This window comes from Hemicordylus capensis, chromosome 4 (genome assembly GCF_027244095.1).
Source record: "Hemicordylus capensis ecotype Gifberg chromosome 4, rHemCap1.1.pri, whole genome shotgun sequence".
Lineage (NCBI taxonomy): Eukaryota > Metazoa > Chordata > Lepidosauria > Squamata > Cordylidae > Hemicordylus > Hemicordylus capensis.
The window spans coordinates 161,609,439-161,632,673 of record NC_069660.1 but is presented as its reverse complement, the minus strand read 5'-3'; the positions used below and the strand labels follow the sequence as shown (position 1 = coordinate 161,632,673).

The window sequence follows — 23,235 nt, the reverse complement described above, 5'->3', positions numbered from 1 at the left end:
GCAGGGAGGCATGCCAAAGGCGTAGCCGGCGGGCTGCCTTTAGGTGGCTGCCAAAGAGGACTGGAGGATTGGGTTGGGTTGTGCCAGGCCTTTTGCAGATAAGTGTTTGGGTTCTCTTGAGTTGGATGGTGTTGGAGGTGCGCCCAGCAGTTCTGGGGCAGCTATTACTGTAGTGGTGGGGAATAGAAGAATTGGTGCTGGCAGAGCAGCTGGCCATTACAGGGAAAGGGAAATCAATAATTTAGTAACTGTTTCCACTTCCAACTGCTCTGTCAACTCTTAGGCCTCAGGGAGCAACTCCAATGAGCCACAGAGTCTGGCCTTGCTCCTCTGCAATGCCAGGGCAGTTCAGAATAAGACTGAAATTGTCCATGACTTGATATTAGGATGGTCCATCCAAAAAGGCTGCTGGACCCAGTATGATTTCAAAAGGCCTTGGAGGATTTTGATGTTGGTGCAGCCAGTGATTCTGCCGATGCCCTGGTTGGAACCTGGAACAGGGAACTCACCAGGGCAGTAGACATGATTGCGGTCGTGGACTGTAATAAACCTTGAACTTGATTGCTCTCCTTCCAACCTGCTTCAAAAATGGCCCCTTAGTATACTGAGGAGTTGCAGGGGCTGAAGCGGTTGGGTAGGTGACTAGAACGCAAGTGGAGGAGAACTCGGTTCGAATCTGACAGGATACAGCATGTGACCCATTTGAAGACTTATGCGGTGGCGGTGCATGCAGCGAAAAAGAGATTTTGGTCTGTGTGCATTGCGACTGCAGGTTCGCGCTCAGCAGAGCTATCCCGGTTGTGAGGAGTGGTTTCTGCTCCTTCTACCTCAAATCAGTCCCCGGGGTCATTCTGTTCTGATGCTTTTAAAGGGTTCTTTGCGAACCAGATCTCCTCTATGAAGGCCAACTTGGATTCCACTATTTCTGCAGGGTCTATGGAGGAGGTGTCCAGCGATCCCTCTTGCAGTATTAGACTGGATCAGTTTCAATCAGTGACTCCTGAGGATGTGGACAAGCTGCTTGGGGCGGTGTGGCCTACCACCTGTTCTCTGGATCCTTGCCCGACTTGGCTGCTTCTATCTAGCAGGGAGATTGTTGGAGGTGGCCTAGTTAATATCATAAATGCATCGCTGAGGGAGGGTAGGGTGCCCCCTTGTCTGAAGGAGGCAATGGTTAGACCACTCCTAAAGAAGCCTTCCTTGGACCCCTTAGTGATGGATAGTTACAGGCCAATCTCCAATCTCCCTTGGTTGGGCAAGGTGATTGAGAAGGTGCTGGCTGACCAGCTCTAGGCAGTCTTGGAAGAAACTGATGATCTAGACCCATTTCAAACTGGCTTTAGAGCTGGCTATGGGGTTGAGACAGGCTTGGTCGGCCTGATGGATGACCTTTACCGGGGAATTGACAGAAGAAGCGCGACTCTGCTGGTTCTTCTGGATCTCTCGGTGGCGTTCGATACCATCGACCATGGTATCCTTCTGGATTGCTTGGGGGAACTGGGGATAGGGGGCACTGCTTTGCAGAGGTTCTGCTCCTATCTCTTGGGTAATTCCAGATGGTGGAGCTTGGTCACAGTTGATCCTCAAAACAGGAGATGTTATATGGAGTCCCTCAGGACTCTATTCTGTCACGAGTGCTTTTTAATATTTACATGAAACCTCTGGGTGAGGTCATCAGGAGATTTGGTGCCGGATGTTATCAGTATACTGAGGATACCCAAATCTAATTCTTCTTTTCATCTTCAGGAAATGGCACTCATTCTCTAAATGCCTGCCTACAGGCAGTAATGGGCTGGATGAGGGAGCAATCCAAGCAAGACATTCCACAGCCCAGGAGCAGCTACAGAGAAAGCCTACCTCTGAGTCGCCACCAGACGAACCGGTGGTAACTGGAGACGGACCTCCTCAGATGACCTTAATGTGCGGTGGGGATTATGCAGAAGAAGGAGCTCTCTAAGATAACTCGGACCTAAGCTGTTCTGGGCTTTAAATGTAATAACCAGCACTTTGTATTTCACCCAGAAACATATTGGCAACCAGTGTAACTGTTTTAAAACAGGCATAATATGGGGGCGCTCAGAATCTGAAGCTCACTATGGGGGCTCAGAATCTGAGGGGTGAATTAGATCTTCCTGTGCTGGATGGGGTTACACTCCCCCAGAAGGGGCAAGTGCGCAGCTTGGGAGTACTCCTGGACTCAGGCCTCACCCTGGTAACTCAGGTGGAGGCCATGGCCAGGAGTGCTTTCTATCGGCTTCAGCTGATTCAACAGCTGCACCCATTCCTTGAAGAGGATGACCTCAAAACAGTGGTGCATCAGCTGGTAACCTCCTGGCTTGACTATTGCAATGCGTTCTATGTGGGGCTGCCTTTCTACGTAGTCCGGAAACTTCAGTTAGTTCAAAATGTGACAGCCAGATTGGTCTCTGGGGCAACCTGGAGAAACCATATTATGCCTGTTTTGAAACAGTTACACTGGCTGCCAATTTGTTTCTGGGCAAAATACAAAGTGCTGGCCATTACCTTTAAAGCCCTGAACGGCTTAGGTCCGAGTTATCTTAAAGAGCGCCTTCTTCTGCATAATCCCCATCGCACATTAAGGTCATCTGAGGAAGTCCGTCTCCAGTTACCATCAGTTTGTCTGGTGGCGACTCAGAGGTAGGCTTTCTCTGTAGCTGCTTCCTGGGCTGTGGAATGCACTCCCGACAGAAATCCGTAATTCAAGATCATTACTGTCTTTCAGGAGAGCCCTTAAAACCTACCTGTTTGGCCTGGCCTTCCAGCGTTTTAAATGACTGAAAAATTGTTTTAAATTGTTTTAAATGGTTGCTCTGGTTCTCTGGGGGGGGGAGGGTTAGCTGTTGAATTGTTTAATTGGTTTTATTCTGTTTTTATAGTTTTGATTTTAACGGTTAATTGTTTTTAATTGTTTTACCTTATTGTAAACCACCCTAAGCCACCTTTGAAGGGCGGTATATAAACCAAATAAATAAATAAATAAATAATAGCCTCACCTGCCTTCTACTCCTGGTCACTTCACTGTCCTTCCCCATTGCCATGGGGATTGGTTTTAAATCTTAAGTTGGGTGGCAAGAAGGCAGTGCCTTCTTCTTTGCTGCCTAAGCTGAAGTTGAAAAGATGTCAAAAAGGTTGCCAATGGTGCATGGGTCTTACCTCGAGCCACACCCACAGTGGGCAGCAGACAAGTTCTTCTAAAGGTCTGTACTTTAGGCTCTCAGCAGCTTAATTTATTTCTTATGGTTCATCATCTGGTAATTACTGCACAAGACATTTCTACACTAAGCCTAATAATAGTAAATCAACATGAGAACTTCAGGATGGCTTTGAAAGTAGTTCAAGAAGAAGCTACATCCTTCCTATGTTAGAGAAAAACTCTAAACATATAAAGCCATTAAAAAATCATGACCCAATGCACTTGACAGCATAATCCAAGCTATGTTTACAGTAGATAGTTGCTGGATTCCATATTCAGCAGCTGGATAAAACTAAATGATCTTGGATAAAAGCACCAACAGAAACATAAAACCTGCAACAACACAAACAGCTGTGCAGCAGAACAGGGATCGCTTTTTTTTGTTCCTGAACATACACAGGAACAAAACAAAAAAGTTAAGCTTTGACAAAAAGTCACCCACACTTGCCCCAATGATATACAGACATAAGGTGGGATTCATGCATATAACTCCCTTAATGTGATGTCCCCAATATCTTTGAACAGTGTCAAATGCTTTCTCCAAACTTAATTTTTGAGTGTCTGAGTCTCCAAGACTTACTTGAGAAAGTTACACCAGCACCTTCAGTTGCCTGTGTTGTAGGTGGCACCTCACAAGGAATGGCTTTGGCTCCCACACAGCCCTAATTCAAGCAGTCTTAACTAGTGTTCCACATCATGATCCAAGGGCACATGATGCAGCCACCTTGCTGAAGCTCAGTAGGTCTAGGTCTGCTCAGTGCAGACCCTGGATGGGTGCCTTGCTGAGGACCTTGGGCATGGCACCTTTAGTTCCATGACAGAAAAAAGGCAGGATACAAATTTAATAAGTAAAACTAGCTGGGCTAGGCGCAGAGCATCTGCACCTCTAGCCCCCGCCCCCCGCTGCCATTTTCTTCCCTGCCCGCCTGCCACCGTTTTCTCCCCCCGCCCGCTCACCATTTTCTCCCCCGCCACACTGTTTTGTTTCTCACTTCACCCGCCAGCGCAGCTGCTTTCCTCTCCCCATCACCGGCAGCTCGTTCGGGGACTCGTGTGAGAGCTGCCGCAGATGGGGTTAGCGACGGGTATGCCACATATATATATTATATAAACTAAGACTGCAGCCTCACACATTAAACATGAAGAAACTGTGTACATGCACAGCTATAGCTGAGATCAAGCTAACCAGAATAAATTTATCAAAATAATAATAATAATAAAATTCAGCCATCCCAGGTCCTTGGGAAGGACTCGATGTCTGGATAAAACAAACCAGTTAATAACACCTGTCTGACTGTGCAAACAAGAAACAATAATAATAATAATAATAAATAAATAATAATAATGCCCAGGCTGGAACAGGTGTCTGTTCTTAACAGGTGTCTGTTAAGAACCAGGTATCTGGTTCTTGCGAGAGCATCCCATGTAGTTCAAATACAGTGAATGCTCCCGCTTTGAAAGATAGGGGAGGTGCTAGGAACATTTCCAGCTGGAAGAGCACTCAGGAACATAGGAAGCTGCCATATACTGAGTCAGACCATTGGTCTATCTAGCTCAGTATTGTCTTCACAGACTGGTAGCAGCTTCTCCAAGGTTGCAGGCAGGAATTTCTCTCAGCCCTATCTTGGAGAAGCCAGGGAGGGAACTTGGAACCTTCTGCTCTTCCAAGAGCGGCTCCATCCCCTGAGGGGAATATCTTGCATTGCTCACACTTCCAGTCTTTTTAGAGCTACTTTATAGGCTGCTCTTCCTCCAAGGAGCCCAGAAACATAGTTATGTTTCTACTCACAACCACCCTGTGAAGTAGGACAGGCTGAGAGAGAAGTGACTTTCCCAGAGTCATCCAGCAAGTATCATGGCTGAATGGGGGTCTGCACTCAGATCTCCCCAGTCCTAGTCCAGCACTCCAACCACACCACATTAGAATCCAGAATTCTGCCAGCTTGTCCAGCATAAGGAACAGATCATCTATGCTATAAAAATTTGCAGGGCAGAGCAGAGCAAAGGGGGTAAGAGTCACAGTGTGTGCATACTGTTTTATAACAATCCCTGTAGAGGCACATACCAAACTATAAACCAGCTTCACATATATGACTTTTCACCTGGCTCTGATATGGACTTTTGTGGTCAAAAATATTGTCCCCAGTATATACCAATATTGATATCAGCAGATGGAGGCCCAAAGTTCCATTTGTGTTCGAATCAGCTATCCCATGAGTTACCAAAAGACAGATGAATGTGTATAGGATGTGTTGGCTGAGGCAAGAGCATTTGCTAGCAAACCACTTGGGATGATGGGGGAAAGGAAGCTGGCACACCAGCCTCTCTACCCACTTCACCTCTTCCTTTAAATAACCACCATTAATTGATGACCAGGGTACTGGAACCTCAGAGAGAAGAAAGGAAAGTCAGTACCTCCAAGAATTCTTTCTCTGAAAGAGGTCTCAGCTTTCTCCCCAGTTACTGAGCTATCTTGATTTTTTAAACCAACAAGTACTCACTGTCCGATGCTTCTGTCTCAAATATGTTTTTCTGCCTGAACCATTGAGCTGCTTCTGTTTCCCAATGAATACAATTCATGACTTCAAAAATCAACTCAACTGAAAATCATTTCATGTTGCTTCTTGATCTATCTAAGGCACTGCTGGCACTATCAGCAGGCCCCTACCTCCTGAGTTTCTTACATGGAACAAGGGTATCATTCTAGTTCCCTTCCAAGTGCCTTTGATTGCAAAGAGCATTTCCAAAGGAGATGTAAAAGTTTCCATATCATTATCAGGAACAGAATTCAGACTAGTGATAAAACAATAGGCCTGTGAGAATGATAACCCAGCTCTGCTAAGGAATCGTTCCTGACACAGACATTAAAAGCATATTTTCCAAGCAAATACCAAGACCAATTACAATCCATTTTATAGCTATTTCCCTTTCTACTACGGTATGTGGTTCGATTATAGCCCCCACTTTGTCATGTTGCTTAGAGAAATCTGTTGAAAAAGCTGGAAGCTGCAATTCTATTATTTCATGTTGTTGAAATTCTTCCTGATCATAAAAGTATTTTAACCCGCTTAACAGAAACATTTGAGCTTTGTGTTCATTATTCATAAAGATTATTAATTGGCTTTCCCTATTTTTTTTTAAGAATCAGAATGTATAAGAACAAACAAAATTATAATAGAACATATCAACTGTAGCATATAAACAAATAGACTAGCCCTCCAGTAAAAACTTCTGAGAAAGCAAGGTTGTATAAAGGGTTTGTTTTTAAACCATACTATCTATCATAGGGCAGTTTACAGGTGAAACTCGGAAAATTAGAATATCGTGCAAAAGTCCATTAATTTCAGTAATGCAAATTAAAAGGTGAAACTGATATATGAGACAGACGCATTACATGCAAAGCAAGATAAGTCAAGCCTTAATTTGTTATAATTGTGATGATCATGGCGTACAGCTCATGAAAACCCCAAATCCACAATCTCAGAAAATTAGAATATTACATGGAACCAAGAAGACAAGGATTGAAGAATAGAACAATATCAGACCTCTGAAAAGTATACAGTGTACTGTGCTTGATTGGCCAGCAAACTCGCCTGACCTGACCCCATAGAGAATTTATGGGGCATTGCCAAGAGAAGGATGAGAGACATGAGACCAAACAATGCAGAATTGCTGAAGGCCGCTAATGAAGCATCCTGGTCTTCCATAATACCTCATCAGTGCCACAGGCTGATAGCATCCATGCCACGCCGCATTGAGGCAGTAATTGTTGCAAAAGGGGCCCAAACCAAGTACTGAATACATATGCATGCTTATACTTTTCAGAGGTCCGATATTGTTCTATTCTTCAATCCTTGTCTTCTTGGTTCCATGTAATATTCTAATTTTCTGGGATTGTGGATTTGGGGTTTTCATGAGCTGTACGCCATGTCATCACAATTATAACAAATTAAGGCTTGACTTATCTCGCTTTGCATGTAATGCGTCTGTCTCATATATCAGTTTCACCTTTTAATTTGCATTACTGAAATTAATGGACTTTTGCACGATATTCTAATTTTCCGAGTTTCACCTGTATACATTCAGCAGAATCAAGTGGTAAAGTATTTCCTAGATTGTGCCACTTCAAGCTGTGGGGTAGGAAACAGATTTTTAGAAACAAATGTTTATTGAATTTTTACCTTACTACAGAACTTAGTTACATGCCATCATCACTCAATAAGAATACAGCAAAGAAAAATTAGATACAGAACATGAAACTAATTCATAGCCACAGCTGGCAATTACAGAGGTCCATACAAATCTGAAAATGGTGGAAGTAATGGAGGCAGTCACCACCTCTGTCCATACCTCAAACCACTTCCACTGAGAAGAGGGGAGTCTCTCCTACTGAAACAGGGCCGTCGTCCTCAAGCGGCTCGGATAGGGGCATGGAGGTTTGCATATTTCAATACCATTAGTCCCATATATAAAAGCCTCCCTGCACATGGAAGCATGGCATGCCAGATATTAAGGTTAGGAAGCACCCTTCTCCTTGATGTGCTAGTTCTGCACGTGAAAGGAATTTTCTTTTTAGCTGGAGAAGATTCCAAAATATAATTCCATATGCTTGCAGTGCAACAATCCAGGAAAAAGTGCTACCATTTGATTTCTCCAAATGTATAAACTGGTTCTTATTTTAAAATACAAAAAACTTATCACCATTCCATTGTTACTGAGAAATGAGTTGACCCTAGTCTATCAGAATAGACTATAAAACTTGGAACTAATTGATCCAACATTACCTTCCATCAGCAATTCAGGCACTTTGTAAAATAACAGCTTCTTCTCAACATGTTAAACTAAATACTCACCACTGATGTTAATGGCTGGCAACACTATTGACATCTTTGGTCGCCTAGTCTTATTGTGAGTGGTGGCTGGCAACAATAGGTGATCCTGAAAAACATTAAAGGATGCATTAATGTGTGTGCGTGGGTGAGAGAGCGAGAGTGCACACATGGTGGGAATTATGCATTCACAATTTGTAAAAGCTCCCTAGCAACCCCAATGGACAAGGCCAAAACAAATCAGTTATCACAAAGTTAAGGCTGTCTCTCCCCACGGATAAGGGTTTTCTGAAAAATTTGATTCAGAAAAATTTCTAGGGGGAAAAAGCCTGTACCAAATTGCTTGAAATCTGATTCAGATTTAGCTGTTTTATTTCTATTTGGTAAACAAAACTTAAAAGGTATTCCATGTGTATGCTGTATAAATATATCTCAGAATTCTCCAATAGCCAAAAGCAATTGAGCTGACATATTTTATTATTATCCTAATTTAGTACACACATTACGAATTGATATACAAAGTTATAAATCCTCATTTCATGTTTCATCTGTGCTTTCAGACAATGCATGAACGTGGGTCATATCTCTTGGCTCTGACCCCCACTTCTGCACATAGGGCAAGGCCAACAGACACATGGAAGCTGGGAACACCGCCAGCTACTACATCAATGAAATGTGAGAAGAGTGTTATATTAATCTGAAAAAGTTAACTGCAACTTTGGAAGTGTCTGATATTACTGTTAATGGCATCAATTTTATATCACAACTTCCAGGTAGCAAGATGCATTTTCAAGGACTAGCATCAGTAATAAATCATGGGGGTAACCTGGGAGGGAGAATTCAAATTCTAGCATCAATAGCCAAAGTTAGCTGTTTGCATAAGAATAGTGAAGCACAGTGTAGTGATTAGGAGATGTCAAACTGGACTGCTTGTGACAACAGAAGCATTGTTTTGCCTTCAGACCTGTATAACTTATACTCCTGGATGACTAAGGTTCAGATGTTTACCAAGCTTCCTTTCTTCCTAAATGAAGCCTGCTTAGAATTTCAACACTCATAAATTGCCATTTCTGTCATTAAAAATGTAAGCCCTGCCACACGGAACTGATAATTTAAATATCAACAAATGGCAGTGGGGTAGTGGTGGGAGAGAGTCAGAGACTATTCAGCCTCAATTTGCTACTAGGAGCTAGACTCTCTTGATGATAATAATAATACATGATAAAGAGACATAGCCATCAGTTTACATTGCATTACTGAGTAACAAATGCCAAAAAGGCAGGTCCTTGAAGCCAGGAGCTGAAAATCTACATGTAACAAAAGGAAGGATAAAAGCAATCAACAAACCCTTCAAACTTCTGTCTATCCATTGGACTCTCACCCACCAGTCTAAAGTTTCTGGCTATGGGCGTGATCCTAGACACTGTTTACTTCTGAATGCAGACAGGAACTACACGAACTAAACTTGCAGCTGCCGCTTGGCTTGCCTATTGCTGTGTGGGCTAGAAGCTATCTGGTTTCTTGGGGCAACTGCAAAGTCACTTTGCAGCCGCACAAAGGAAAATGTGTCATCTAGAAGCAGCCTATGAAGAACATGCTCAATAAATAAACTCATGTTATAAATCAGGGATTATTCAGTGTCAAGAAGCACACTAGGTTCTAGAACCTGCCGTAGGTCAGCCATCATCATGATGAAAATTTTTTTATATAATGCCATCAGCTGACATTGCATTACAGAGTAGCAAATGCCAAAGAGGCAGGTCTCTACAGGAAGGAACTTAAAATCTAGAAGTAAAAGGGAGGGAAGGAAGAAGCAGGGGTAACCAACGGATGAATGTGAGCTAATGCAATTGCACATAGGCTTCATTGTAGTTAGAAATGAGGTTAAGTGGTCAATAAAACAGGCAGGCTTTGAGGAGATGTGTGAGTGGGCATGCAGAAGACAGAGATTGTACTATGTAGTATATATAATACAGGTGGACCTCATTATCCATGGGGGTTCCGTTCCCACAGATTACCACCGGTAACGAAACCATGGATAATGAGTAATTGAGTCTATGGGAATGCTGGCTTAGGTTCCCAGACGAAAGAAAACCCAAACATACACAAAAATGGGTCAAATAAAGTTAGGGATGTGCAAATGGTCCAGCGGTTCCATCCAGAGGTTTGGGGGAGTTCGGGAGCTAACTGAAACCCACCCACCCCCCGGTTCCATCTGCACATGCACAAATGACCTCTGCGAGGCCCTGGGTCATGCCAGGGCTTGCAGTGGGTCATTTGTGCATGCGTGGCGGTGGACAAAATGGCCACTGCCATGCACTAAAGAGGTCCAAACGGGCAAAAATAAATGGATTACCTGGGCTGCGGTGGTGACTTAAGAGGCCGGCAGGGGGGAGGAGAAACCTTCACGGACACACACCCATACAGGAAGCCCCCCGAAGGGGCTAAAGGTAATTTTAAGGCATTTTTAAAATAATTAAAAATGCGAACTTTGTCCTGACTGTACCGGGTTGGGGTGGTGGGGGAGGAGTTCGATGGAGGCCGGACCGGACTTGGCCGGTCAGGTTCAAGTCCGGTCTGGATGAACCAAACTGAGCCAGCTGGTTCCATGCACACCCCTAAATAAAGTGCCCCACCATGCCTTGTGGTTCTCCTGGCTTCCAACAATGCCCCCCAAATGTCCAAAACGGCCCCCCAAATTGCAGACTTTCTTCTTCTTCTTCGCTGAAATGAACCACAAAATGGCTCCTGCTCACAATATGGCAGCCGGAAGTGACCTTCACAGTCACTTCTGGTCCTCTAGGAACTGCGGATATGTGGGTTTTAACCGTTTCCTATCCATGGATATTGAAATCGGGAGTCAATTAGACACCCACAAATACACAAAACTTTGGATATCGAATCTGTGTATAACGAGGTTCTCCTGTATATGATAAGGGCCAGCAAGGAAGAATGAAAAGAGTTGTTTGAGAGCAGGGTGAGAGTTTGAAAAGCAAATGCTATGAGCAGGAGATATTGGAAAATAAGGGGAGAAAGACAAGGTGGGGGCAAAGCAGGGAGGAAGACAAGGAGTTGTGTCTCAGCAGATCTGGCATAAAAATCCAGACTGGAACTGCAGAGCTGAGGGGAAGGGCACTTTGGTCATAGGAGCGAGGGCTAGCAGGAGGAGGAGGGAGAAACAGAAGGATGCTCTGGCCTCTACCATTAGCCAAAGTAACAAGGAAGACTAGATAAATTTTTGTTTTGGTATAACCTGTTATAAACCAACTTGGAAATCATCTGATTGGAAGGAGGGTTATACATCTTCAAAATAAATTGCTCTTCCTTGCTTAGTTGCAGCTGTAGTTGTGGAACTGGGGAGGTTAGCCCTTGGTTATGCTCCTGTACAGCCAAGAAAATGGTTTTTGTATCCTAGCTTGATTAGAGAAGCACATTGCCTTGGGCTGGATTTCAGAATGTATAGAACATCTGGCTTAAGGGGCCATTGAGTTATAGAGATAGTCGTGAAGAAAATGAGACTGCTGGAGCCAGAAATGACTTTGGCAACTTCATCTTTCCAAGCTGATAGTTTTCCAGCCATCATGCCAGGCATTCAGGTCTGAGACTTCTCCTCAGATTGTCATTCCATCAAAGTGTAAATTTTGGCCCAAAGCTATAAAGTCATTTGTTCTGGGGTCTAAAGTGTTGCAATTTATTCTGTCTTTACTGACACTTCACATGAAAGGAGCAGCTGGCGAGTTTTGGAAGCTCACATTTCAGTTTTTATTACATGTGTTAATATGACTAATAACACAGCTTAGACATTCAGCTCTTCAGTGTTAACATTTCCAATGAATGATGGCTTGTGTCCTCTCTCTCCCCCACCCCCATCTTTAGGAGTAACTGAACACACTTCAGGGGTTTCATCAGGTATTAAATATTGTTTGCATCCCAACTTGACATTTGTAGCAGGGGTATAGTGATCATTTCTTTTGGATTTCCCATCTCAAATGTATAAGCAGTGAAATATCTGATGTGTTCAACAACACTGCACAAGGTTTCAGGAGACCAGAGTAATTTGTTTCACACTGCCAAATCCAGCTGCTTAGTGGACTTTGAGGTATTAGCTATTTCAGAGCCTTGCCCTCTATCTATGAAGGATGATCCAAGGACAGAATTAACCCTGAGTGAATTTAATGACTAATTCAATGCCACTGTAGTGTTAAATGATACAAGTGCTATATTCAATTTCTCTTAACAGATCACATGGTACAACTGTTCCAGAACTGTACAGCAAAGATTTGGCAGTGGGGTGGGGAGAAACATTCAAACATACACCATTGTACCCGATGGTCTGAAGTACCATAGCTCAGGAATAGTGTGTCATCTAGAGCCAGCATGGTGTAGTGGTTAGAGTGCTGGACTAGGACTGGGGAGACCTGAGTTCAAATCCCCATTCAGCCATGATACTTGCTGGGTGACTCTGGGCCAGTCACTTCTCTCTCAGCCTAACCTACTTCACAGGGTTGTTGTGAAAGAGAAACTCAAGTATGTAGTACACCACTCTGGACTCCTTGGAGGAAGAGAGGGATATAAATATTATTAATAATATTAATAATAATAAAACAGACCAGTCAATAACACCTGTCTGACTGTGTAAACAAGAAATAATAATAATAATAATATGGTAAGGGATAAAAATAGCAGAGTCTTATAGGACAAGGTTTGTAGACTTCAGTCTACTGCACATGGTAGAGTGTGCATTCCTTTTTCTCCTGCCCAGCCAGTTGGTAAATATCTTTGGAGTAGGATAAGAAGCCTCCTGGTTAGATAAAGCCCAAGCACCACTCATTTTAAATTAAGCTAAATCCTGGCCAGAGGATATATATTGGCTTTCCATCCTTTTCCTGCATCCAGGCAGTGATGGCCTGGCAGGTCAGATGGTGGGACCTAGCAAGAGCCTAGTGATGCTTAGAAATAACGGGGTACATCATCTGTGCCAGGTGCCTCAAGACTGATGGACAAAGGAGCAGAGCAAACATTTTAAGCCAAGAAGAATTAAAAAAAATCTCCCCCTCCATCACTTGATTCTGGCCCCTCATCCTGAGATTTTACACCTTCCACTGGGGACTCCGAGGGCATAGCTGAAACCTTGAAAGTCCAGATAAAACCATGAAAATTAAAAACCCTTTGTAGCAGGAATAATGTGGGTATTCCACTAAATAATGAAAACTTCCTTTCTTTGTACTACGAGATACAGAGTGGAATGCTCATTGCAGTTTGAGGAATCCTGTTCTACTTCCAACATAAGAACAAAGGAAGCTGCGATATACCGAGTCAGACCATAGGTCCATCTAGCACAGTATTGTCTACAGAGACTGGCAGAGGCTTCTCCAAGGTTGCAGGCAGGAATCTCTCTCAGCCGTATCTTGGAGATGCCAGGCAGGGAACTTGAAACCTTCTGCTCTTCCCAGGGCGGCTCCATCCCATAAGGGGAATATCTTACAGTGCTCATACATCAAGTCTCTCATTCATATGCAACCAGGGCAGACCCTGCTTAGCTGAAGGGACAAGTCATGCTTGCTACAAGACCAGCTCTCCTCTCCTAGCATGCACTACTTGGTGAAGTAGCCATTCTGCTACACCAGCTGTCATTTACACCAGCTCTAAGGCCATGGGCACATTGTTATATCATCATCTGATTAAGAACTCAGCTGTACCCATTTAACTGCATTTCCCTAAATACCAATGCAATTAAATGGGCAAAGCTGAGTTCTTAATCAGATGAGGATATAACAATGTGCCTATGGCCTTAGAGCTGGTGTAAATGGCAGCTGGGTAAGAGCAGGGTACATTTCTCTAAATACCAATCCACCTTAAGTGGCACAGTGGGGAAATGTTTGACTAACAAGCAGAAGGTTGATGGTTCAAATCCCTACTGGTATGTTTCCCAGACTATAGGAAACACCTATATCAGGCAGCAGCGATATAGGAAAATGCTGAAAGACAGCATCTCATACTGCACGGGAGGAGGCAATCTTAATCCCCTTCTGTATTCTACCAAAGACAACCACAGGGCTATGTGGGCACCAGGAGTCGAAATCAACTTGACGGCGCACTTTACTTTACTTAAATACCAAATGTCCCAATACCTCAAGCATGAAGGAATGCTCTAGTGGAACTTTTCTGTTCTATTATGCTGTTTGAGAGATGGGGTCACCAAAACCACACTTGGAAGTTTGGTTCCCTGATCTGCCATCCAACATCACTTACTATCACTGAAAAGAATAAAAGCTATCCTTGGACCCCACACTCCAGCTAAGATCCTTGTTAATACTCCATGATTAAATGAATCCTTAAGCAAAAGGAAGGACTCCAAGGATCTGCTGACCACTGAACAAGGCATCTTTATAATTCTTAACTACACCTCTCCAAACAATGCACTGTCAGCTAACCAACTGAACATTCCCCCTTCAATTCAACCCTGGATTAATGCAGAGCATATGGTGAAAGTCAGGGTTCTCTCTTGTATGTGTATGAAGATAGCTGCCAAAATACCCTCTCAGACTCAAGAACTTACTTTGGGAAACAGAATACAATACAATGAGGGAGACCTGTGACAACCCACAGTTTCTGTAGTTCTGCAGCTTTGTGTTCTAGCTTCTTCTAAATCTCAATTTCCTTCTTGACAGCAGGGTTTCATTTTTTGGTTTTTTTTACTCTAAGCAGTTTGAGCAATACCAGTTCAGTTTGCAGATACCACAGCTGTGGCAAATCACTCTCTACTACCACCCCACCAAACTTCTATCACTGCTGCAAAATCCTCATTTCAAGCCTGGTTTACTGACGAAATGCAAGCTGCACACAAACCCATGTTTTTGAAAAAGCACAAATATGTCTGAAGAAATCAGAAATAGAAGGCTCCACATTTTCTATTGGAAACCAAGAGGAGACCAAATGTTTGCTGGAAACACCATCTGTGGCCAGCCAAGTGGTGAGGCTTGCTTTCATCTGTCACACAATTGATATTCTTTGAAGTTTTCAAATTGATTCCAGCTGCTTTCAAGGGAGGACCCAAAAAAGGTGTCAATCAGTTGAATATGTAAACTGAACTGAAGTGCCTTATAACCTATTTGCTACGTGTGTGCACAAATCAAAATCTGCAATTAGATCCAAGGTTGAATTGAATTGCAGGCCCCCCAAATTGATTCACTGAAAGAAGCTGCCTCAATGAATCAGCCCTGAATCATGCGAATCGATTTGGGTGATTCGAATACCATTATGAGGCCTGTTTTGCTGGGGAAAGAGGCCTCAAAATGGTGCTTTCCCCTGGGGAGAGCTGGTCTGTCAACTGGGAGCAGCAAGTAGACTAGCCCTCTGCTCCAGACTTAGCACATCAGCCCATCTCAGAGAACAGGTCTACTCAGGCAGATCTGTCCTCTGAGACAGACATGCGCGAAGTCCACAGAAGAGGGCTAGTCTACTTGCTGCTCCCAGTTGACAGACTAGCTCTCCCCAGGGGAAGCACCATTTTTAGGCCCATTTCCCCAGCAAAATAAGCCTCATAATGGTGTTCAAATCGCCCAAATCAATTTGGATCAAATTGAGTGCAATTCTCCTCAACGAATTGGGCCCTCTATTTTGAGGGTGATTCAATTCAGAGTCAAATTTGTGGATCACCCATGATTTTACCCAAATCAATTCAACAACAAATAAAACTGCACACCCCTAGAGCATGTAGGATGGTTTTGTGAGCTGCTCCAGACAGTATTGCACTGGGAGGGGTGGGGTATAAATATTTTAGAGAGATAACGGGAACAGACCACCTCTCTCTCAGCTTCTGCAAATCATACTATAGCAAAGATGTTCTTGCAGCAAGATTAAACTTAGCATTTTCCCCATGTCCCAAGGGTCATTTATATTGCTCTAGTAACAAAAAGTAGTCTGCAAGTGGGTGTGAATTTCTGTCTGATTTAAGGCGCCTCTGCACTGACAAAATAGGCACTGGAGGCACCTTAATGTGTGTGCTTGGCTTAAGAACAACTGCTTGGGAACATGTAGATGTTTATGAGTTTGTTCAGAAAGTGACTATATAATTTTACTATTGATATATGTGTATGATGGCAGCCAAATGAGAGAAAAGTCTCCTGCAGACATAAATCATTTTAAGGAGGGGGCTGGTTCCACTTGTGAAAGCACACAGATCTAAAGAGGTTGCTCAGAAGATACCATTATGACCAACTATTCTGAACTCCTTGCCAATCAATTCCATAATTCCTTCTCTGAGCACAAATAAGGGGATTTTCTCACACTCCACCAGAGACCTTTTTTGGGCCTCCTGTGATGGGGGAGACTCATCCAAAATACATTACAATACCACCACCACCCACGTGAAGTGATTTAAAGTAGCTTTCAAATGGCAGCACTAACCCTTGGAATCCTAAAGAGCCTTGTTTTAATTTTTGAAAATAAACTAGCACTCGTGGTTACCAAAAGGAATTTGAAAGTTACAAACATTGTAGAAAAGTTATAATGAATGTCTGCACTGATGTTCTCTACCATCCAAAGACCCATTCAGTGCTTGCCCTTCAAGGTAAAAGCCAAGAAGAAAGCAGCAACAGAATCTCTCTGCCTGGCTCAGCTGACCCTCCTGCTGTTGGACTACTGATCCTTGCCATTGCTGGGGGATAAACACTGGGCCTGCCATGAGCACAGCACCTTTAGGCAGAAGAGTGATGGTACCACTCTCTTTCATATATGAGACTGGAAACTGGAACAGTTCCTCTGGTGAGAGCAGGAGTGTAGATGCATTCTGGTTATGTAAGCCCAGGTGAGAGATAGGAGGCAAATTATCTGGAAGGCTGTAGTAAGACTCAAGCTTGATTTGCTTTCAGTCTTTTGAAAATCCTCTAAATTGAGAAGGTATGGTTAATCTTTGGTGCATATTTCTTGTTCATAATGATTTGAACAGATTGTGTTCACTGCCAGGGATCTTTCACTGATTACTTAATTGAACTTTTATTCAGATTATAAGGCACTTTGGGTGCTTTGAATAAAAAGGCAAAATATACATCACCTAAAATAAAAATGAAGTTCACATTTGCTACTGCAATTAGAAGAATACGAAGTTTCAGCCACAGCTTGAGTACAGCTATCTTTATCTATGCTGGGCCAACAATTCCAACTTTCAGAAATAACTCACTCCAGAGAAAAGGTCCTGCCAACTGCTCTCCTTAAGACACACCTTGTATCCTAGTGAACTCACAACAATGGCTGAGTCCACTCAACCTTCTGCACAGTAAAGCATCTGATCTCAGCCAAGGGAAGTTTCTTTGAGGAATAAGAAGGGCATAGTAGTAAAACATATGAAACAGTTCTTTACTGTGCACAGTAACACTATTCAGTTTAGACTACACCTTGATCTGCATCTTTGTGGTAATGTAACAGGTTAAATCGAACTAGTGCCTTAACTACCTGAGCCTTAACTATTTCTTGCCAAAGTAGTTCTTTAAAGCATTCTAAACTCTGTGAGAACTGAACTACCACATGTAAAACACCACATACAAACAGAGTTGCTATAAAAAGGTTTTAGTTTCTTTAAAACAAAAGTAAAACTGTAATCAATTTGCTTAATTTATTTTTCAGAGACTACTTTCTGTAGTGTTGATTATGTTCCAACTCGACAGCTAATCTATACAATCTGTTTTTACAGCCTTTGCTTCTAGAAGAATGAAGAAACAGCAAGATGAGCTTCTTATTTAAGCACTCTACCAGAAACTGGTCAATTCCATAGGTAATAAAATGGTTTAATGTTTCAGATTGCTCCTTTCTAACAACCCCAGACAGGATTTTATAAGGAATGGCTAACCACTAGAATTTGGAGCCATATCCATTAGCTTTGTACTGTCTCAGAGTGACCACTCTGCTCTAACCTGGAACTAGGCTACCAGATCTCCTGCGGCCGAGACCCTAAGAAGAAGGGGAGCAAAGCCTAGGAGCTTAAGGTGACTAGTAGATAAGGGGGTGGCGCCTGGTTGAAGTGAAAACTAATGGCACCTGGCAGGACAGATGATGGTACTTGGCCAGGCAAAGGAAGAAACTGTCTATGGTAGACGCCTCAGGAGTGGAGCCTGATGGATATGGCAGCAGCAGAGCAAATGCAACAGCTCACAATGCAAGGAAAAGATAGCCTCCTAATCCCTTTGATTCTGACCCCTTCCACCGAGATTTACGCTCCTTTCCCTGAAAACATTGAGAATAAGGCAAAAACCCTGAAGTTTCAGGTCATATCCCAATACCTCACAATCCTATCTGGAGCAGCATTTACTAAGAAGCCCAACCACACTGTGTTAAGGGGGAGCAACACCTCAGTTTTATGAACATAAAAGATTTTTATTAAACTAGGAAGGACAACACCCCTGCAATTTCCCTTAATTTGATGGAATCTAAACTAGCAAAAAGGATGAACTGAACACCAAGAACTTCCAGAGAGCTGTAACTCAGTCATCTCTTATCCTGTCGTCTTGACATTTTATAGCTCTATGTAGACATACTGCACAAAAAGCCCATGAATATGATACACATTATCTTTTTTTTAATAATTATTAGAATGTTCAGTGAAGTTGCCAAGCTTGTGGATGATCCCAAATTATTCAGAATAGTGAAAATTTGTAACCAGATTGAAGAAATCTCTCCAAATCAACAGTAACAAAATGACAGATGAGGCTCAGAGTAATTAAGCAGAGAGTGGTACACAGAGGGGCACCAAAGATAAACTTCATATGCACATTGATGGGACCTGAACTGGCAGAAACTAAGCAGAAAATATGTTGAGGTTGTGGTGGATGAACACATTGGCTCAGTGTGTACAGTAGTAGTAAAACAAAGGCAAATTCCATGCTAGGGCTTATTTGGAAATGGACCAAAAATATGACCACCAATATTGTAATGCCCTTGTGCTCTAGCATCTGGTTACTAGAGATGTGCAGATTGATTTGAGCTCGTAACAGGCTGTTTTGAGTTCAAAACAAAACACCCTTAAAATAAAAGGTCTGTTCTGAGCTCAAAACAAAACAGCCTCATTTCAACTCAAAACATTTCAAGTGCCATTTTGAGGCCTATTTTTCTGGGGAGAGCTGATCTACCAATTGGGGTTGGTGGGCAGACCAGTTCTCCAAGGTGGGCTGATATGCCAAGTCCGGAGCAGCGGGCTGGACTACCTACCAACCCCAATCAGTAGACCAACTCTCCCCAGAACAACAGCCTTCCAAATGGCACTCAAAACACTTGAAATGTTTCAAGTGTTAAGGCTGATTCATTGAAACAGATGGCTTTGGCCACTGTTTTGACAAATGGTTTCGTGGATTTTGAAATTCACTTCAACCTCAAAATGAATAGTAAAATCTGTTTTGTGCACATCCCTACTGGATACTGCATACAAGCTATCACATCTCAAAAAGGTTATTATGGAGCCAGAAAAGGAACAGAAGAGGGCAACCCAAATGATCAAGGGATTACAGCATATTTCCTGCAACAAAAAGCTAACAGGTTTTATGCTTTTTAGTTTAGAAAAACAACTAAATGGGGAAGACATGATAGATGTTTATAAAAGGTTGGTGAGAAAAAGTGGACACAGATCATTTCCCCTCTATTTTCCCTTAATACTCAAGGTCACACAATCAAACTGACTGGTCAGAAGAGGGGGGCGGGGAGAGAGAAAATACTTCACACAACAGGTAATAGGTTTATGGAATTCAGTCAGAATATGATGACGGCTTTATAAGGAGTCTAGATGCATTTGTGGAGCAAGAAGCCAGCAGCAGCTACTAGCCAGGATGATTAAAAGTTATATGTTGATGGTTTTAATGCTGTTTTAAAATATTGTTTTTAACATTTAAAATTGTTGTAATGTTTTAAACGTTTTGTTTTTGTTTTAACTAATGTTTTACTTTGTTTTTATTTTGTTGTAAACCGCCCAGAGATGGTTTAGGGCAGTATAAAAATATGTTAAGTAAGTAAATAAATAAATCTGCTAAATTCCAACTGTTTGAGGCAACAGCAGAGGAAGGCTATTGCCTTGATGCCCTGTTCATGGGCTCCCCAGAAGCATCTGGTTGGCTGCTGTGGAAGCAGGATGCTGGACTACATAACCTTTGGACTGATCCAGAAGGGCTCTTCTTACTCTCCTAACAATGATGTAATACAATATGGAGCAGCTTCAAGGAGCAGCACAGTTTAAAAGGTTTCCAGAATCTCCAGGCCACTGAGTCAAATCTGGAATTAACATTAAGCACACACTGCTCTCCTAAAGGCACGTGCTCTACTGTCTTCCAAACCTTAAAAGTGCTGTCAACGTTAACTTGTTGGTCTGACATCAGAACCCAGATTTTTAATTTTTAAAAAGCTACCAAGTATGTTGAGTGTTGTAAATGAAACCATTTTAGGCCGAGGCTCTTCCCTCCCAAGTCAGAGTAGCATGGGAGAGATGTACTTGCCGTCATCTAAATTTTACTTATCTACAGAGATTTTAAAGAATTTACTAAAAATATTTGCTTTCCAAGATATGTTGACAAGGACAGCTGGAACCCACTCCACACTACCTCACCAACTCCAATGGCAAAAGTAGGAAGACGACCCCAACCAGGCCACTCACAAAGATGGTTGCTCCTAGTAATCAGCCAGCAGGATCAAGCAAGCTCAGAGCTGGGTGGGTCTCCATATGTATCTTGGCAGAGAGTCTGGGCAAGATTCCTAGGAACCTAATGTCTAGTGGTCTGGCAGAGCAGGGCTGCAACCCACACAAAATCCCACTGGCCTTTGGTCTTTTTTCATTAAATTGAAGTTTGCATAAACAAACGTTTAGTGTCAAAGCAAACGCAGCAGGATGTGAAAGCTTGTTATATATTTCCCAGTCGCAGAAGAGACACAGAGTTGATACTTTACACAACACACTTTAAGAATTTAGCACTAACACGCCTCAGCTGTTAAGTATCCTTGCCATATTGAGCATGAAGCAGACCACAATCCTTGCTCCAGGGGGCCTACAGTTTAATGAGCAAGCAGGGCAGTAGTGCAAAACTCAGATTTATTATTATGAAGAATGCTTGTATACAGCTTTCCATTAAAAAAAAAAGGGCAACTTACATTAACAAAAGAGTGGTTTTCACATCAACTAAAAGCTGCTTCTCCTTATCTTTAAGGCTCTCTGCCCATGACCAATTAAGACTGAGTGAAAACAATGAGACAATAATGGATGCAGACAAGACACACCAAGCCCCAATGCCTCAGGAAAAGGGTCATGAGGTGGCCTGAGGGACAGAGAAATTAAGTTTTCCTGGCCTTTGTGGGCATGAAATAATAGGAGAGGAGGCATAAAAAAAAGAATACAGATGAAGCTTGTGCTAAAATGAGTTAGCACAGAATAGAGAGAGAAAAGACACAGGGACAAGAAAACACCACCTTTATTATAAAATTTACATTAAAGTTATACGGGCAAATAAGGTATTTTTATGTACAGGTTCACTTCTGTTTATCACCAACCACTGTAACTTCAGAGATAACTTAAAGTATGCAAATTTTCAATTACAGAGATTTCTTCCTCAGGTATGAACAACAAAAAAATTTAAAAGGCAGAAAAGAAATATGTTTCTGAGAGGAGGGCATGATATTAGAACTGAAACAGACAGGGCTTAAGATGGTAACCAAGGAAACCCTGGTAGACTGCCTGGAATTGGGGGGCAGCGGGGAGTATTCAGATTACACACAGAGAGATGTGCCAAGACAGAGAAAGCACACTGAACAGCATGTGTGCGATTTTTAAGATTGGCTGGTTTTGGTTATCTAAATTTGTTTCAGCCTGGTGAGAGTGGGTGGAGTTTGCTGCAGAGGTGAGTCATGGAACATCTAGGAGGTGGAGTCACATTCCTTAGCTAAGCATTGCTCAGTTTGAAGCCAGCTCTCTTGAGGAAGAGATGCAGGAAAGAGCAGCTTACAAACCAGAATAAGGCAATTTTGTGGAGGAATTGGGGGGGGGGGGGGGAGAGACCAATCACTCACGAGCTCCGAGCAACACAGACAGCAAGGGGAGTGTTGTGATGGTCTGCAGGGAATGTGTCATGTCTTTTTTTCTATCCCAAGAGAACTTGAATTACAGCTTGACATCAATACTTGGCAAGATCTTAGGGGGGGAATATGGTGATTAGTGGGAGCCAGCATGAATGTGTCAAAAACAGGTCATGCCAGATGAATCTCATCTGCTTTGACAGAGTTATTACTTTAGTAGATCATGGGAATGTTGTGGACATAGCGTATCTTGATTTCAGCAAAGCATTTAACAGTGTCTTCCACAATATCCTTGTTTACAAGTTTTAGGCTAGAGTCTGTTTCTCAATCAGTGGTCCAGGGACCACTGCAGGTCCATGGAGACTTGAGTGGTGGTCCGCAGCTGGGAGGTAAATCCCCTCCCCCAACAATGGAAGAGGCAGTGCCGGTTTAACCTAGGGCCCCACACTTTGTCTTGTTTCTTAACTGCTGCCTTTCTTTTTGTCTCCTTCAATTTGCTTATTATCATTTGCATGCCTCCTTTTCCCAACCTTTTAACACCTACACGGAAGTTACAGGGAAAGAGAGGAAATAAATAAAGGCAGGAGTGTTTGCAGACTCGGCACGACCACAGCCTTGTGCTGGGAGACAGGTTTTTTGTCCCATCCCCAAGCACAGGCTCAAGAAGAGCCCTGATTGGTCAGAGATAGGAAGGGGGTGAGGAGCACGCGTTCTTCGTGTGGCTCCCTCGCTTCCCCTTCGGGTTTCAGCCGGTGTCCCTTCCTCCCTCCCCTCAACGCAGAATGGGCTTCGGCTGGTCGTCCTTTTGGGAAAAGGCAGGAGTGTTTGCATACTTTATTTCTCTTCCACGGGTGGGACAAGATGGAGATGTGCGTGGCAACAGACCGTAGCTTGTGCATGAGGGATGGCTGGAAAAAGGGTGAGCTAGAATTTTGAGGGGGTCAGGTTCTTAGGGTGAGGTAGCAGTCCTGTTCCTTTTTCCTTGGAAGTGACTTCTGAAATCAGTGGGCGTTTACTTCCAAATAAGTTTGTGGAGTGCAAGGGGGGGGGAGCATGGGAACTACTTTCTCCAAAGTGGAAGTGCGTGCATGTTTCCAGGGAGTTTACCCTTGGTTTTGTAGAGATGTGCAAATGTCGATGCCAGTTAGCTTA

At 43.0% G+C, this 23,235-nt stretch overlaps 1 protein-coding gene across 1 annotated transcript in view; it reads right to left on the bottom strand.

Moving 5' to 3' along the window:
- The window catches only part of ATF6 (activating transcription factor 6), a 133,229-nt gene that overhangs the window by 34,306 nt on the left and 75,688 nt on the right, over window positions 1–23,235 (bottom strand). Inside the window, exon 15 of the mRNA XM_053245788.1 lies at window positions 8,068–8,152. Within this exon, the coding sequence (XP_053101763.1) occupies window positions 8,068–8,152 (85 nt within the window). The remainder of the gene's footprint in view (window positions 1–8,067; window positions 8,153–23,235) is intronic.